General features: G+C 41.5%; 1 protein-coding gene across 6 annotated transcripts in view; it reads left to right on the top strand.

The window, feature by feature from the left end:
• The window catches only part of LOC128702237 (uncharacterized), a 497,274-nt gene that overhangs the window by 341,516 nt on the left and 137,940 nt on the right, over positions 1-17,818 (top strand). For 5 of the 6 annotated variants that reach the window (XM_070102897.1, XM_070102896.1, XM_070102893.1 and 2 more), the window contains one exon: positions 8,124-9,311. In XM_070102897.1, coding sequence (XP_069958998.1) covers positions 8,124-9,311 — 1,188 coding nt within the window. The remainder of the gene's footprint in view (positions 1-8,123; positions 9,312-17,818) is intronic. The other variant, XM_070102895.1, reaches the window with a different exon arrangement.

Genomic DNA, 17,818 nt, shown 5'->3' with positions numbered 1-17,818 from the left:
ACACCTTACGATAAGAACACTACGATAAGAACACTTACGATAAGAACACTTACGATAAGAACACTTACGATAAGAACACTTACGATAAGAACACTTACGATAAGAACACTTACGATAAGAACACTTACGATAAGAACACTTACGATAAGAACACTTACGATAAGAACACTTACGATAAGAACACTTACGATAAGAACACTTACGATAAGAACACTTACGATAAGAACACTTACGATAAGAACACTTATGATAAGAACACCTACGATAAGAACACTTACGATAAGAACACTTACGATAAGAACACTTACGATAAGAACACCTACGATAAGAACACTTACGATAAGAACACTTACGATAAGAACACCTACGATAAGAACACTTACGATAAGAACACTTACGATAAGAACACTTACGATAAGAACACTTACGATAAGAACACTTACGATAAGAACACTTACGATAAGAACACTTACGATAAGAACACTTACGATAAGAACACTTACGATAAGAACACTTTCGATAAGAACACATACGATAAGAACACTTACGATAAGAACACTTACGATAAGAACACTTACGATAAGAACACTTACGATAAGAACACTTACGATAAGAACACTTACGATATGAACACTTACGATAAGAACACTTACGATAAGAACACTTACGATAAGAACACTTACGATAAGAACACTTACGATAAGAACACTTACGATAAGAACACTTACGATAAGAACACTTACGATAAGAACACTTACGATAAGAACACTTACGATAAGAACACTTACGATAAGAACACTTACGATAAGAACACTTACGATAAGAACACTTACGATAAGAACACTTACGATAAGAACACTTACGATAAGAACACTTACGATAAGAACACTTACGATAAGAACACTTACGATAAGAACACTTACGATAAGAACACTTACGATAAGAACACTTACGATAAGAACACTTACGATAAGAACACTTACGATAAGAACACTTACGATAAGAACACTTACGATAAGAACACTTACGATAAGAACACTTACGATAAGAACACTTACGATATGAACACTTACGATAAGAACACTTACGATAAGAACACTTACGATAAGAACACTTACGATAAGAACACTTACGATAAGAACACTTACGATAAGAACACTTACGATAAGAACACTTACGATAAGAACACTTACGATAAGAACACTTACGATAAGAACACTTACGATAAGAACACTTACGATAAGAACACTTACGATAAGAACACTTACGATAAGAACACCTACGATAAGAACACTTACGATAAGAACACTTACGATAAGAACACTTACGATAAGAACACCTACGATAAGAACACTTACGATAAGAACACTTACGATAAGAACACTTACGATAAGAACACTTACGATAAGAACACTTACGATAAGAACACTTACGATAAGAACACTTACGATAAGAACACCTACGATAAGAACACTTACGATAAGAACACTTACGATAAGAACACTTACGATAAGAACACTTACGATAAGAACACTTACGATATGAACACTTACGATAAGAACACTTACGATAAGAACACTTACGATAAGAACACTTACGATAAGAACACCTACGATAAGAACACCAACGATAAGAACACCTACGATAAGAACACCTACGATAAGAACACTTACGATAAGAACACTTACGATAAGAACACCTACGATAAGAACACCTACGATAAGAACACCTACGATAAGAACACTTACGATTAGAACACTTACGATAAGAACACTTACGATAAGAACACCTACGATAAGAACACTTACGATAAGAACACCTACGATAAGAACACCTACGATAAGAACACTTACGATAAGAACACTTACGATAAGAACACTTACGATAAGAACACTTACGATAAGAACACTTACGATAGGAACACTTACGATAAGAACACTTACGATAAGAACACTTACGATAAGAACACCTACGATAAGAACACTTACGATAAGAACACTTACGATAGGAACACTTACGATAAGAACACTTACGATAAGAACACCTACGATAAGAACACTTACGATAAGAACACTTACGATAAGAACACTTACGATAAGAACACTTACGATAAGAACACTTACGATAAGAACACTTACAATAAGAACACCTACGATAAGAACACTTACGATAAGAACACTTACGATAAGAACACCTACGATAAGAACACCTACGATAAGAACACTTACGATAAGAACACTTACGATAAGAAAACTTACGATAAGAACACCTACGATAAGAACACTTACGATAAGAACACTTATGATAAGAACACCTACGATAAGAACACTTACGATAAGAACACTTACGATAAGAACACTTATGATAAGAACACTTACGATAAGAACACTTATGATAAGAACACCTACGATAAGAACACTTACGATAAGAACACTTACGATAAGAACACCTACGATAAGAACACTTACGATAAGAACACTTATGATAAGAACACCTACGATAAGAACACGATAAGAACACTTACGATAAGAACACTTACGATAAGAACACTTACGATAAGAACACTTATGATAAGAACACCTACGATAAGAACACTTACGATAAGAACACTTACGATAAGAACACTTACGATAAGAACACCTACGATAAGAACACTTACGATAAGAACACTTACGATAAGAACACTTACGATAAGAACACCTACGATAAGAACACTTACGATAAGAACACTTACGATAAGAACACTTGCGATAAGAACACTTACGATAAGAACACTTACGATAAGAACACTTACGATAAGAACACTTACGATAAGAACACCTACGATAAGAACACTTACGATAAGAACACTTACGATAAGAACACTTACGATAAGAACACTTACGATAAGAACACTTACGATAAGAACACTTACGATAAGAACACTTACGATATGAACACTTACGATAAGAACACTTACGATAAGAACACTTACGATAAGAACACTTACGATATGAACACTTACGATAAGAACACTTACGATAAGAACACTTACGATAAGAACACTTACGATAAGAACACTTACGATAAGAACACTTACGATATGAACACTTACGATAAGAACACTTACGATAAGAACACTTACGATAAGAACACTTACGATAAGAACACCTACGATAAGAACACTTACGATAAGAACACTTACGATAAGAACACTTACGATAAGAACACCTACGATAAGAACACTTACGATAAGAACACTTACGATAAGAACACTTACGATAAGAACACCTACGATAAGAACACTTACGATAAGAACACTTACGATAAGAACACTTACGATAAGAACACTTACGATAAGAACACTTACGATAAGAACACTTACGATAAGAACACTTACGATAAGAACACTTACGATAAGAACACCTACGATAAGAACACTTACGATAAGAACACTTACGATAAGAACACTTACGATAAGAACACTTACGATAAGAACACTTACGATAAGAACACTTACGATAAGAACACTTACGATAAGAACACTTACGATAAGAACACTTACGATAAGAACACCTACGATAAGAACACCAACGATAAGAACACCTACGATAAGAACACCTACGATAAGAACACTTACGATAAGAACACTTACGATAAGAACACCTACGATAAGAACACCTACGATAAGAACACCTACGATAAGAACACTTACGATTAGAACACTTACGATAAGAACACTTACGATAAGAACACCTACGATAAGAACACTTACGATAAGAACACCTACGATAAGAACACCTACGATAAGAACACTTACGATAAGAACACTTACGATAAGAACACTTACGATAAGAACACCTACGATAAGAACACTTACGATAAGAACACTTACGATAAGAACACTTACGATAAGAACACTTACGATAAGAACACTTACGATAAGAACACTTACGATAAGAACACCTACGATAAGAACACTTACGATAAGAACACTTACGATAAGAACACTTACGATAAGAACACTTACGATAAGAACACTTACGATGATAAATTACATCAGAACAAGAGGTTCTGTATGAGAATCATAGTATCTAAAATGATAAAGTATCTAGGTTAGATAAGATTGGTCAGGAAACAGGACAAGTGTTTCATAACGTTGGTCTTAGTCAAGTGATGACCCACCACTGGAGCTTTTGGCCATCTGACTGAAGCCTTCCACTGGCTTAGTCTTCCACCACTTTAAAAAACAAATATGAACTCCTAGTAACTAGAATAACTCCCATTCGTTACGGAATTAACAAAGTACATGGGGAGAAAAAGAGAGGTTAAGAGAGTGGTGAAGCAATGTAAAAAGAGAGCAAATGAGAGAGAGTGGGTGAGATGTTATCAACTAATTTTGTTGAAAATAAGAAAAAGTTTTGGAGTGAGATTAACAAGTTAAGGAAGCCTAGAGAACTAATGGATTTGTTAGTTAAAAATAGAAGAGGAGAGTTATTAAATGGAGAGTTAGAGGTATTGGGAAGATGGAGGGAATATTTTGAGGAATTGTTAAATGTTGATGAAGATAGGGAAGCTGTGATTTCGTGTATAGGGCAAGGAGGAATAACATCTTGTAGGAGTGAGGAAGAGCCAGTTGTGAGTGTGGGGGAAGTTCGTGAGGCAGTAGGTAAAATGAAAGGGGGTAAGGCAGCCGGGATTGATGGGATAAAGATAGAAATGTTAAAAGCAGGTGGGGATATAGTTTTGGAGTGGTTGGTGCAATTATTTAATAAATGTATGGAAGAGGGTAAGGTACCTAGGGATTGGCAGAGAGCATGCATAGTTCCTTTGCATAAAGGCAAAGGGGAGAAAAGAGAGTGTAAGAATTATAGGGGAATAAGCCTGTTGAGTATACCTGGTAAAGTGTATTTATTTATTTATTTATTTATTTATTATCAATTTGAGCACACATACAGAGGTAGAGTTATTATTGAAAGAATTAAGAGTAAGACAGAGAGTAGGACAGCAGATGAACAAGGAGGCTTTAGGAAAGGTAGGGGGTGTGTGGACCAGGTGTTTACAGTGAAGCATATAAGTGAACAGTATTTAGATAAGGGTAAAGAGGTTTTTGTGGCATTTATGGATTTAGAAAAGGCATATGACAGGATGCATAGGGGGGCAATGTGGCAGATGTTGTAAATGTATGGAATAGGAGGTAGGTTACTGAAAGCAGTGAAGAGTTTTTACGAGGATAGTGAGGCTCAAGTTAGAGTATGTAGGAGAGAGGGAGATTAATTCCCAGTAAAAGTAGGACTTAGACAAGGATGTGTGATGTCACCGTGGTTGTTTAATATATTTATAGATGGGGTTGTAAGAGAAGTAAATGCGAGGGTGTTGGCAAGAGGCGTGGAGTTAAAAGATAAAGAATCTAACACAAAGTGGAAGTTGTCACAGTTGCTCTTTGCTGATGACACTGTGCTTTTGCAAGATTCTGAAGAGAAGTTGCAGAGGTTGGTGGATGAATTTGGTAGGGTATGTAAAAGAAGGAAATTAAAAATGAATATAAGAAAGAGTAAGATTATGAGGATAACAAAAAGATTAGGTGATGAAAGATTGAATATCAGATTGGAGGGAGAGAGTATGGAGGAGGTGAATGTATTCAGATATTTGGGAGTGGACGTGTCAGCAGATGGGTCTATGAAAGATAAAGTAAATCATAGAACTGAACAGGGAAAATAGGTGGGTGGTGCACCGAGCAGTTTGTGGAGACAAAGAACTTTATCCATGAAAGCAAAGAGGGGAATGTATGAGAGAATAGTTATACCAACACTCTCGTATGGGTGTGAAGCATGGGTGATGAATGTTGCAGCGAGGAGAAGGCTGGAGGCAGTGGAGATGTCATGTCTGAGGGCAATGTGTGGTGTGAATATAATGCAGAGAATTCGTAGTTTGGAAGTTAGGAGGAGGTGCGGGATTACCAAAACTATTATCCAGAGGACTGAGAAGGGGCTGTTCAGGTGGTTCGGATATGTAGAGAGGCTGGAACGTAACACAACGACTTTGAGAGTGTATAGATCTGTAGTGGAGGGAAGGCGGGGTAGGGGTCGGCCTAGGAAAGGTTGGAGGGAGGGGGTAAAGGAGGTTTTGTGTGCGAGGGGCTTGGACTTCCAACAGGCGTGCGTGAGAGTGTTTGATAGGAGTGAATGGAGACAAATGGTTTTTAATACTTGACGTGCTGTTGGAGTGTGAGCAAAGTAACATTTATGAAGGGGTTCAGGGAAACCGGCAGGACGGACTTGAGTCCTGGAGATGGGAAGTACAGTGCCTGCACTCTGAAGGAGGGGTGTTAATGTTGCAGTTTAAAAACTGTAGTGTAAAGCACCCTTCTGGCAAGACAGTGATGGAGTGAATGATGGTGAAAGTTTTTCTTTTTCGGGCCACCCTGCCTTGGTGGGAGACGGCTAGTGTGATAATAAATAAATAATAAAATATAAATTTTAATTTATATAAAAATATATTTTTAACAAATATTTTTCATTTACATTGGAAAACTTTTGCGTAAAATATTTTATATCTTCATAAAAAGAATAGAAAAAAATTCTCTGTAATAAATAGAATCTATAAATCAAGGTTTTCCTAAAATTTACCTTAAACAATGTGAAAAAAATTCTTTGAAATCCGATGATCTCAGGAATTTTTTTCCAGGAGGGGAATTAATTTTTAATTTTTTTTTTTTGAGACACTGAAGACGACTAGTATTAAAAATTCTGTACAAAAACACAGAAGAGATTGTTCCAGCAGGAAACAGTATAAATTTTGTTCCAGTCGTTACATAAATGCACATTAATTCCAGTAAATGCACACTTCCAGGGTTAGAACCCACGATCAGAGAGTCACAAAACGCCAGACCGACGCCTTAGCCACTGGCTAACGCGTCGGTCTGGAGTTTCATGACTCTGATCGCGAGTTCTAACCCCACCCATGGTATAGTTTGTTTCCAATCGTGTCATTACGATTTAGTGATTGTTAAGACAGTGAAGAGAAACATGGGAACCTACAACTATGCAACAAAATGCTATATTAACCTAGCATTGCTTATTTAACATTTTTAACTGCATAGATAATCTGCTAAAATCAATATATACTTGCAATATAGGCATGGTTATACTAGTATATTGCATCATATATATTTTTCCCATAGTGAAATATGATTTTACTTGTAGATAATAATTAAATGCTCGAAAATGTTGATGATACTAGTTATCAGCGTTCTCAGGAGAGCTAATCTGATGATGTCAGGAGAGCTAATCTGATGATGTCAGGAGAGCTAATCTGATGATGTCAGGAGATTTAATTTGGTTGTAATTAAATAATGGGATGGTAATCTGTGTATTAATGCAAGTGTTTAAGTGAGATCAGTGGTCATGTGCTGGTGAGTGGGGAGATTAGTGGTCATGTGCTGGTGAGTGGGGAGATTAGTGGTCATGTGCTGGTGAATGGGGAGATTAGTGGTCATGTGCTGGTGAGTGGGGAGATTAGTGGTCATGTGCTGGTGAGTGGGGAGATTAGTGGTCATGTGCTGGTGAGTGGGGAGATTAGTGGTCATGTGCTGGTGAGTGGGGAGATTAGTGGTCATGTGCTGGTGAGTGGTGAGATTAGTGGTTATGTGCTGGTGAGTGGGGAGATTAGTGGTCATGTGCTGGTGAGTGGGGAGATTAGTGGTCATGCGTTAGTGAATGGTGAAATTAGTGGCCATGTGTCAGTGAGTTGTTAGATTAGTGGTTATGCATTAGTGAGTGGTGAGATTAGTAGTCATGCGTTAGTGAATGGTGAGATTAGTGGTTATGCATTAGTGAGTGGTGAGATTAGTGGTTATGCATTAGTGAGTGTTGAGATTAGTGGGCATGCGTTAGTGAATGGTGAGATTAGTGGGCATGCGTTAGTGAATGAGATTAGTGGTCATGCGTTAGTGAATGGTGAGATTAGTGGCCATGAGTCAGTAGGTGGTTAGACTAGCTAGTCATGCATTAGTGTGTGATGAGATTAATGATCATGCTTTAATAAGTGGTGAGATTAGTGGTCCTGAGAACGCTGAGTTTCTCACCGGAGAAGTACGACTCTCCTCACTGATCTAACGTCTTAACCTTCTTGGTGACTCCAAGGTGAAGACGATAACCTTGACGACACTGACGACGAAGGCGAAGATGACGAGACATCTGACGAAGATGATGACGAAGATGATGACGAAGATGATGATGATGATGATGATGATGATGATGATGAACCAAAAGAGGGAGAAAAAGTTAAGATCGTAGAAGATAAAACACTTAAGATAAACGAGGATAAAAAACAAGAAACAAAGGGAGAAAAACCTAAAACAAAGGAACATAAAACAAGAGAAGAAAAGCCTAAAACAAGAGATCATAAAAAACCTAAAACAAAAGAGGAAAAGCCTAAAACAAAAGAAGAAAAGCCTAAAACAAAAGAGGAAACGCCTAAAACAAAAGAGGAAAAGCCTAAAACAAAAGAGGAAAAGCCTAAAACAAAAGAAGAAAAGCCTAAAACAAAAGAGGAAAAGCCTAAAATAAAAGAGGAAAAACCTAAAACAAAAGACGAAAAGCCTAAAACAAAAGACGAAAAGCCTAAAACAAAAGACGAAAAGCCTAAAACAACAGAAGAAAAGCCTAAAACAAAAGAAGAAAAGCCTAAAACAAAAGAAGAAAAACCTAAAACAAAAGAGATAAAATCTGAAACAAAAGAAGAAAAGCCTAAAACAAAAGAGCATAAAAAACTAGAAACAAAAGAAGATGAAAAACTAAAGACAAAAGAAGATAAAAAACAGAAAACAAAAGAAGATGAAAAAACAAAGGAAAAACACAAAACATCAGAAACGAAAGACGAAAAATCTCCGACGAAAGAAGATAAAAAAACCAAAGAAAAGAAAGAAAGTAAACATAAGACAAAAGAAGATCTTATTGATGATAAAGAAGAGGCTGATAAAGAGGAGACAATTGATGATAAGAAAGTATCTGCCCATAAAAGAGGCATCAAGGTTAAGAAAATTGATGGAGGGAGAGATATTGATGGTGATGCTGCAGCAGGTGAAGGTGATGCTGCAGCAGGTGAAGGTGATGCTGCAGCAGGTGAAGGTGATGCTGCAGCAGGTGAAGGTGATGCTGCAGCAGGTGAAGGTGATGCTGCAGCAGGTGAAGGTGATGCTGCAGCAGGTGAAGGTGATGCTGCAGCAGGTGAAGGTGATGCTCCAGAAGCAACAGATGAATCACGAGATGAACAGAGAGAGGATGAAGGCGAGAAGAAGAGGAGAAGAAGAGGCGGAACTGCTGATGCAGGTGTGATGACTTAAAACAGATCCCTCAACATTCAAGCTTACTCTCTCTCTCTCTCTCTCTCTCTCTCTCTCTCTCTCTCTCTCTCTCTCTTTTTCTCTTTCTTTCTCTCACTCTCTCTCTCTCTCTCTCTCTCTCTCCCTCTCTTTTTTTTTTTTTTTTTTTTTTTTACACAGGGTTTGACAAGGTTAAGGATCCCTAGCTTTATTGACAGCTATATTACAGGTTAAGGATTCCTAACTTTATTGGCAAGCTAAGAGCTGTTACCTACATCAGCTCATTTGAAAGCATTTTTATTGTTATGAGACATACAAGTACGAGACAGGATGAAGTTGGAGCCATCTGTGGGCCAGCATTTTCATTTGATCAACTGACTTTATCTCGTTGACATCATTATGCTGTACAAATGTGTTCCATACTCGAGTCATCCTGGGTATGTATGATCTCAGATGGAGTGATGTTCTGGAGAAGGGTACAGCCAGAGTGAAGTTGCTGCTTTCTGCCCGTCTTGTGGCATAAAAGCTTGTTTCACGCTGTCCTCGAAGTGGATCCAAGTGTGGTATTTTGACAATATTGGCCTTGTACATAACAGTAAGGCCACCCACATCCCTCCTATGTTGAAGGCTCTACTGAAATGACAGATCTATCCAGGATGGGTCCAGGCGAGAGATGAGACGTCTTGCTCTGTTCTCTACTCTGTCCAGCAGTCGCAGATGAGAGGGGGGGCAGGCAAACCAAGAAAGTGGAGCATACTCAAGGTGTGAGCGTACTTGTGCCTCGTATAGGATCTTGCAACCCCTACTGTCAAGCAGATGCGAGATACGGCGAAGTGCTGTAAGCTTCCTGGCTGCCTTGTTTGCAAGATTTACTACATGGTTCTTCATGGTTAGTTTGGAGTCAAATTTCACCCCAAGGATATCAACTTCTTCTCCAGGTGCCAACATCCTCCCATTCATCCTTACTACTGCGCCAGCATTACCATCATGGTGCCTAGAGACGATCATCATTTGCGTTTTCTCAGGTGCAAATGTTACTTGCCATCTATTTCCCCAAGCTGATATAGCTCTCAGCTGGTGATTGATGTAGCTTAGAGCAGCTGGCATTTCTTCTCTTGGATAAGCGAATGTCAGTGTACAGTCGTCTGCATATGCATGTGATTCTGGGATGAGATGAAGAAGGTCGTTGAAGTAGACATTCCATAACAGTGGACCCAGCACGCTTCCTTGTGGAACGCTTGCCCCAATAGGATGCCTTGCTGATTCCGTTCCATTGAGAACTACACTTAGAGATCTACCATGAAGGTAATCACTGAGGAGACATAGCGTAGAGCCTGCAATTCCCAGTGCTTGAAGTTTTGCTAAGAGGCCCTGGTGCCATACCCGGTCGAAAGCGCCAGCAATGTCCAGTGCTACCACACAGCTGACTTTGGATTCGTCCAGTGACTGGTGCCACTTAGTGGAGAGGTTTAGCAACAGATCAGCAGCAGAGTAACCTTTCCTGAAGCCATATTGACGATCACAAAGTAGTGAGTGGTAGTCAAAAAAATCTGTCATTTGTCTTGAGATAATTGTTTCGAGGATCTTACCAGTGATTGACCGGAGTGACACTGGTCTGTAGTTGCTGATTTCTGCTCTGCTCTTCTTTTTGTGAACAGGTACTACATTTGCCTCTTTCCATGGAGAGGGCCATTTACACTGTACTAGGCAGTGCTGAAAGATGCGAGTTAGAGGTGCTGCTAGCTGGTCTGCACATCTTCTCAACAATCTTGGGCTCAACTTGTCTGGGCCCACAGCCTTTTCCTGGTCAAGTGATTTAAGAAGGAAATGCACCTCCTCCTGCCTTATTGTCACCACTGACAGTTTTGACACAGTTCTTGCAGCTAGCCAAGGAGGGTCCCTTGCTGGATCAGGAACTTGCATTTTGGTAGCAAAGTGTTCAGCAAAGAGGTCCGCCTTCTCTTGACTACTAGTAGAGGTGGTCCCATCCTGTCGATTTAGAGGTGGAATAAGTTCATCAGGCAGATAACCTTGTCTGTCCTTGACCAGGGACCACCAGGTTTTGGAGCCTACCCTACCTGATGCTAACTTTCTTTTAGTGTCCACCTCCCATTTGGCAATGGCCCACTTTTGAACATCACCCATGTGCCTACAGGCTTGCCTGTGCAAGTTCCTGTTATAGGTGGTAGGATGTCTCTTATACCTTCGCCATGCTTTGTACTTAGCAGTAGCAGCCTCTCTACAACGAAAGCCAAACCAAGGCTGATCTGTAGGCTTTGTCACATATTGCCGGAGAGGAATGTGTTCTTGTTGCAGATTAAGGATGTGTCCAGTGAAGGCTTTCACTTGGTTGTCAACATCCCCCTGGAGAAGAGCATTCCAGTCGGTGGTGGCGAGCTCAGAGCAAAGGGCTGGCCAATTACCTCTTTCCCATAGCCAGGTTGTGCGTGTGGACTCCTCACCTCGTTCTGTTGGGATCTTAAGTGTGGTAAAAACAGCCTTGTGGTCAGACGATCCAACGTAGCCGAGGGGTTGACAAGTGACTATGCCTTCTGCCAGATCACTCACTACTGGGTCAAGGGAGGAGCCAGAGATATGAGTAGGGAAATCAACAAAGTTTCTCATGTCAAACACTGCAAGAAGGTCATCAAAGTCCCTCTGTATAAGGTGCTGGTTGAGGTCACCAACAATTATAATATGTTGACAGTTGTGTTGTAGCAGAAGGGAGTCAATATTTTCCATTAGGAAGTTGATAGGGTCTGCGTGTTGCCACTGAGGTCTGTACATTGCACATGCTAGTACAGAGGTACTAGTGTTTATACAGAGCTTGAAGAACATCATTTCAAGATGTGTAGGGGTGGCAACATCTATGTGCTGGGCATGAACACTTTTAGAGAAACACACAGCAACACCACCTCCTTGCCCTTGCCTGTCTCTTCTCATCCATGAGGTGTAGCCAGCAATTCTTGCAAAATTTTCTGGAGTCCTGTCATCCAAAAATGTTTCAACAACAGCTATCATGTCGGGACGTCGAGTGTTCACAAAGCTATGTGTGAGCTCTCCAACATTAGTAATGAAACCTCTAATGTTGGCCGACAGGATGCTGATAGACTGGCTCCTCATGATGAAGTGGTCAGCTTGAGGTGGTGTGTAGGGAATGTAAGGTGCCTGCCCTTGAGAGAGGTAGGGTACTGAGGCAGCTGCAGGGATGTAGGTATGTGGTCGTGTATAAGGCCCAATCCCACCTGCTGGGCTGGGATAGGAGTAGCTAAGTGTGTGACGTGTGAGAGTGTTCACCAATTCAGAGATCCTGCTGGTTTGTTCTGAGAACAGGTCTCTAAACAGGTGGCCCTGTCTGTCAAGTTCCTTTTTCTTCCGACACTGGTCCTCCTTATGTCCTTTCTTGTAGCAGTAGTTACACCTGGTATCTCGCAGGCAGTTGTTGGCAGAGTGCCCTTTCCGGTGACAGCGAGAGCACAGCCTAGGTGCCTGGGAGGGTGGACTAGGATTTGTTGTACCTCCTGTGTTTCCCTCTCCCTCTCTCTCTCTCTCTCTCTCTCTCTCTCTCTCTCTCTCTCTCTCTCTCTCTCTCTCTCTCTCTCTCTCTCTCTCTCTCTCTCTCTCTCTATCTTTTTTTTTTTTTACACAGGGTTTGACAAGGTTAAGGATCCCTAGCTTATTGACAGCTATTTACAGGTTAAGGATTCCTAACTTTATTGGCAAGCTAAGAGCTGTTACCTACATCAGCTCATTTGAAAGCATTTTTGTTATGAGACGTACAAGTAGGGAACAGGATGAAGTTGGAGCCATCTGTGGGCCAGCATTTTCATTTGATCAACTGACGTTATCTCGTTGACATCATTATGCTGTACGAATGTGTTCCATACTCGAGTCATCCTGGGTATGTATGATCTCAGATGGAGTGATGTTCTGGAGAAGGGTACAGCCAGAGTGAAGTTGCTGCTTTCTGCCCGTCTTGTGGCATAAAAGCTTGTTTCACGCTGTCCTCGAAGTGGATCCAAGTGTGGTATTTTGACAATATTGGCCTTGTACATAACAGTAAGGCCACCCACATCCCTCCTATGTTGAAGGCTCTGCTGAAATGACAGATCTATCCAGGATGGGTCCAGGCGAGAGATGAGACGTCTTGCTCTGTTCTCTACTCTGTCAAGCAGTCGCAGATGAGAGGGGGCAGGCAAACCAAGAAAGTGGAGCATACTCAAGGTGTGAGCGTACTTGTGCCTCGTACAGGATCTTGCAACCCCTACTGTCAAGCAGATGCGAGATACGGCGAAGTGCTGTAAGCTTCCTGGCTGCCTTGTTTGCAAGATTTACAACATGGTTCTTCATGGTTAGTTTGGAGTCAAATTTCACCCCAAGGATATCAACTTCTTCTCCAGGTGCCAACATCGTCCCATTCATCCTTACTACTGCGCCAGCATTACCATCATGGTGCCTAGAGACGAACATCATTTGCGTTTTTTCAGGTGCAAATGTTACTTGCCATCTATTTCCCCAAGCTGATATAGCTCTCAGCTGGTGATTGATGTAGCTTAGAGCAGCTGGCATTTCTTCTCTTGGATAAGTGAATGTCAGTGTACAGTCGTCTGCATATGCTTGTGATTCTGGGATGAGATGAAGAAGGTCGTTGAAGTAGACATTCCATAACAGTGGACCCAGCACACTTCCTTGTGGAACGCTTGCCCCAATAGGATGCCTTGCTGATTCCGTTCCATTGAGGACTACACTTAGAGATCTACCATGAAGGTAATCACTGAGGAGACATAGCGTAGAGCCTGCAATTCCCAGTGCTTGAAGTTTTGCTAAGAGGCCCTGGTGCCACACCCGGTCGAAAGCGCCAGCAATGTCCAGTGCTACCACACAGCTGACTTTGGATTCATCCAGTGACTGGTGCCACTTAGTGGAGAGGTTTAACAACAGATCAGCAGCAGAGTAACCTTTCCTGAAGCCATATTGACGATCACAAAGTAGTGAGTGGTAGTCAAAAAAATCTGTCATTTGTCTTGAGATTATTGTCTCAAGGATCTTACCAGTGATTGACAGGAGTGACACTGGTCTGTAGTTGCTGATTTCTGCTCTGCTCTTCTTTTTGTGAACAGGGACTACATTTGCCTCTTTCCATGGAGGAGGGCCATTTACACTGTACTAGGCAGTGCTGAAAGATGCGAGTTAGAGGTGCTGCTAGCTGGTCTGCACATCTTCTCAACAATCTTGGGCTCAACTTGTCTGGGCCCACAGCCTTTTCTTGGTCAAGTGATTTAAGAAGGAAATGCACCTCCTCCTGCCTTATTGTCACCACTGACAGTTTTGACACAGTTCTTGCAGCTAGCCAAGGAGGGTCCCTTGCTGGATCAGGAACTTGCATTTTGGTAGCAAAGTGTTCAGCAAAGAGGTCCGCCTTCTCTTGACTACTAGTAGAGGTGGTCCCATCCTGTCGATTTAGAGGTGGAATAAGTTCATCAGGCAGATAACCTTGTCTGTCCTTGACCAGGGACCACCAGGTTTTGGAGCCTACCCTACCTGATGCTAACTTTCTTTTAGTGTCCACCTCCCATTTAGTAATGGCCCACTTTTTGAACATCACCCATATGCCTACAGGCTTGCATGTGCAAGTTCCTGTTATAGGTGGTAGGATGTCTCTTATACCTTCCTCGCCATGCTTTGTACTTAGCAGTAGCAGCCTCTCTACAACGAAAGCCAAACCAAGGCTGATCTGTAGGCTTTGGTCACATATTGCCGGTGAGGAATGTGTTCTTGTTGCAGATTAAGGATGTGTCCAGTGAAGGCTTTCACTTGGTTGTCAACATCCCCTGGAGAAGAGCATTCCAGTCGGTGGTGGTGAGCTCAGAGCAAAGGGCTGGCCAATTACCTCTTTCCCACAGCCAGGTTGTGCGTGTGGACTCCTCACCTCGTTCTGTTGGGATCTTAAGTGTGGTAAAACAGCCTTGTGGTCAGACGATCCAACGTAGCCGAGGGTTGACAAGTGACTATGCCTTCTGCCAGATCACTCACTACTGGGTCAAGGGAGGAGCCAGAGATATGAGTAGGGAAATCAACAAAGTTTCTCATGTCAAACACTGAAAGAAGGTCATCAAAGTCCTCTGTATAAGGTGCTGGTTGAGGTCACCAACAATTATAATATGTTGACAGTTGTGTTGTAGCAGAAGGGAGTCAATATTTTCCATTAGGAAGTTGATGAGGGTCTGCGTGTTGCCACTGAGGTCTGTACATTGCACATGCTAGTACAGAGGTACTAGTGTTTATACAGAGCTTGAAGAACATCATTTCAAGATGTGTAGGGGTGGCAACATCTATGTGCTGGGCATGAACACTTTTAGAGAAGCACACAGCAACCCCACCTCCTTGCCCTTGCCGGTCTCTTCTCATCCATGAGGTGTAGCCAGCAATTCTTGCAAAATTTTCTGGAGTCCTGTCATCTCTCTCTCTCTCTCTCTCTCTCTCTCTCTCTCTCCCTCTCTCTCTTTCTCTCTCTCTTTCTCTCTCTCTCTCTCTCTCTCTCTCTCTCTCTCAACTCTCTTTTTTTTTTTTTTTTTTTTTTTTTTTTTTTTTTTATTCACAGGGTTTGACAAGGTTAAGGATCCCTAGCTTTATTGACAGATATTTACAGGTTAAGGATTCCTATTCTTTATTGACAAACCAAGACTGTTACCTACATCAGCTCATTTGAAAGCATTTTTATTGTTATGAGACATACAAGTAGGGAACAGGATGAAGTTGGAGCCATCTGTGGGCCAGCATTTTCATTTGATCAACTGACGTTATCTCGTTGACATCATTATGCTGTACGAATGTGTTCCATACTCGAGTCATCCTGGGTATGTAAGATCTCAGATGGAGTGATGTTCTGGAGAAGGGTACAGCCAGAGTGAAGTTGCTGCTTTCTGCCCGTCTTGTGGCATAAAAGCTTGTTTCACGCTGTCCTCGAAGTGGATCCAAGTGTGGTATTTTGACAATATTGGCCTTGTCACATAACAGTAAGGCCACCCACATCCCTCCTATGTTGAAGGCTCTGCTGAAATGACAGATCTATCCAAGATGGGTCCAGGCGAGAGATGAGACGTCTTGCTCTGTTCTCTACTCTGTCAAGCAGTCGCAGATGAGGAGGGGGCAGGCAAACCAAGAAAGTGGAGCATACTCAAGGTGTGAGCGTACTTGTGCCTCGTACAGGATCTTGCAACCCCTACTGTCAAGCAGATGCGAGATACGGCGAAGTGCTGTAAGCTTCCTGGCTGCCTTGTTTGCAAGATTTACAACATGGTTCTTCATGGTTAGTTTGGAGTCAAATTTCACCCCAAGGATATCAACTTCTTCTCCAGGTGCCAACATCGTCCCATTCATCCTTACTACTGCACCAGCATTACCATCATGGTGCCTAGAGACGATCATCATTTGCGTTTTCTCAGGTGCAAATGTTACTTGCCATCTATTTCCCCAAGCTGATATAGCTCTCAGCTGGTGATTGATGTAGCTTAGAGCAGCTGGCATTTCTTCTCTTGGATAAGTGAATGTCAGTGTACAGTCGTCTGCATATGCATGTGATTCTGGGATTCTCTCTCTCTCTCTCTCTCTCTCACTCTCTCTCTCTCTCACTCTCTCTCTCTCTCTCTCTCTCTCTCTCTCTCTCTCTCTCTCTCTCTCTCTCTCTCTCTCTCTCTCTCTCTCTCTCTCTCTCTCTCTCTCTCTCTCTCTCTCTCTCTCTCTCTCTCTCTCTCTCTCTCTCTCTCTCTCTCTCTCTCTCTCTCTCTCTCTCTCTCTCTCTCTCTCTCTCTCTCTCTCTCTCTCTCTCTCTCTCTCTCTCTCTCTCTCTCTCTCTCTCTCTCTCTCTCTCTCTCTCTCTCTCTCTCTCTCTCTCTCTCTCTCTCTCTCTATCTCTCTCTCTCACCTCCTCTCTCTCTCTCTCTCTCTCTCTCTCTCTCTCTCTCTCTCTCTCTCTCTCTCTCTCTCTCTCTCTCTCTCTCTCTCTCTCTCTCTCTCTCTCTCTCTCTCTCTCTCTCTCTCTCTCTCTCTCTCTGTCTCTCTCTCTCTCTCTTCCATGTTGTTTTCTCTCTGTTTAACCCCAATGATTATCCTTGAATATTTGCTGTGTTATTAGTATTAAATTGGTCAGGACAGTCCTGACACTTGTATTATATTGGTCAGCACAGTCCTGACACTGGTATTATATTGGTCAGCACAGTCCTGATACTAGTATTATATTGGTCAGGACAGTCCTGATAATTGTATTATATGGGTCAGCATAGTCCTGACACTGGTATTATACAGGTCAGCACAGTCCTGACACTGGTGTTACATTGGTCAGGACAGTCCTGACACTGGTATTATATTGGTCAGGACAGTCCTGACACTTGTATTATATTGGTCAGGACAGTCCTGACAATGATATTAAATTGGTCAGGACAGTCCTGACACTGGTATTATATTGGTCAGGACAGTCCTGACACTAGTATTATATTGGTCAGGACAGTCCTGACA

Source organism: Cherax quadricarinatus, chromosome 83 (genome assembly GCF_038502225.1).
Source record: "Cherax quadricarinatus isolate ZL_2023a chromosome 83, ASM3850222v1, whole genome shotgun sequence".
NCBI lineage: Eukaryota > Metazoa > Arthropoda > Malacostraca > Decapoda > Parastacidae > Cherax > Cherax quadricarinatus.
The sequence above is the reverse complement of the archived record's forward strand: the minus strand, read 5'-3'. Positions and strand labels throughout refer to the sequence as shown.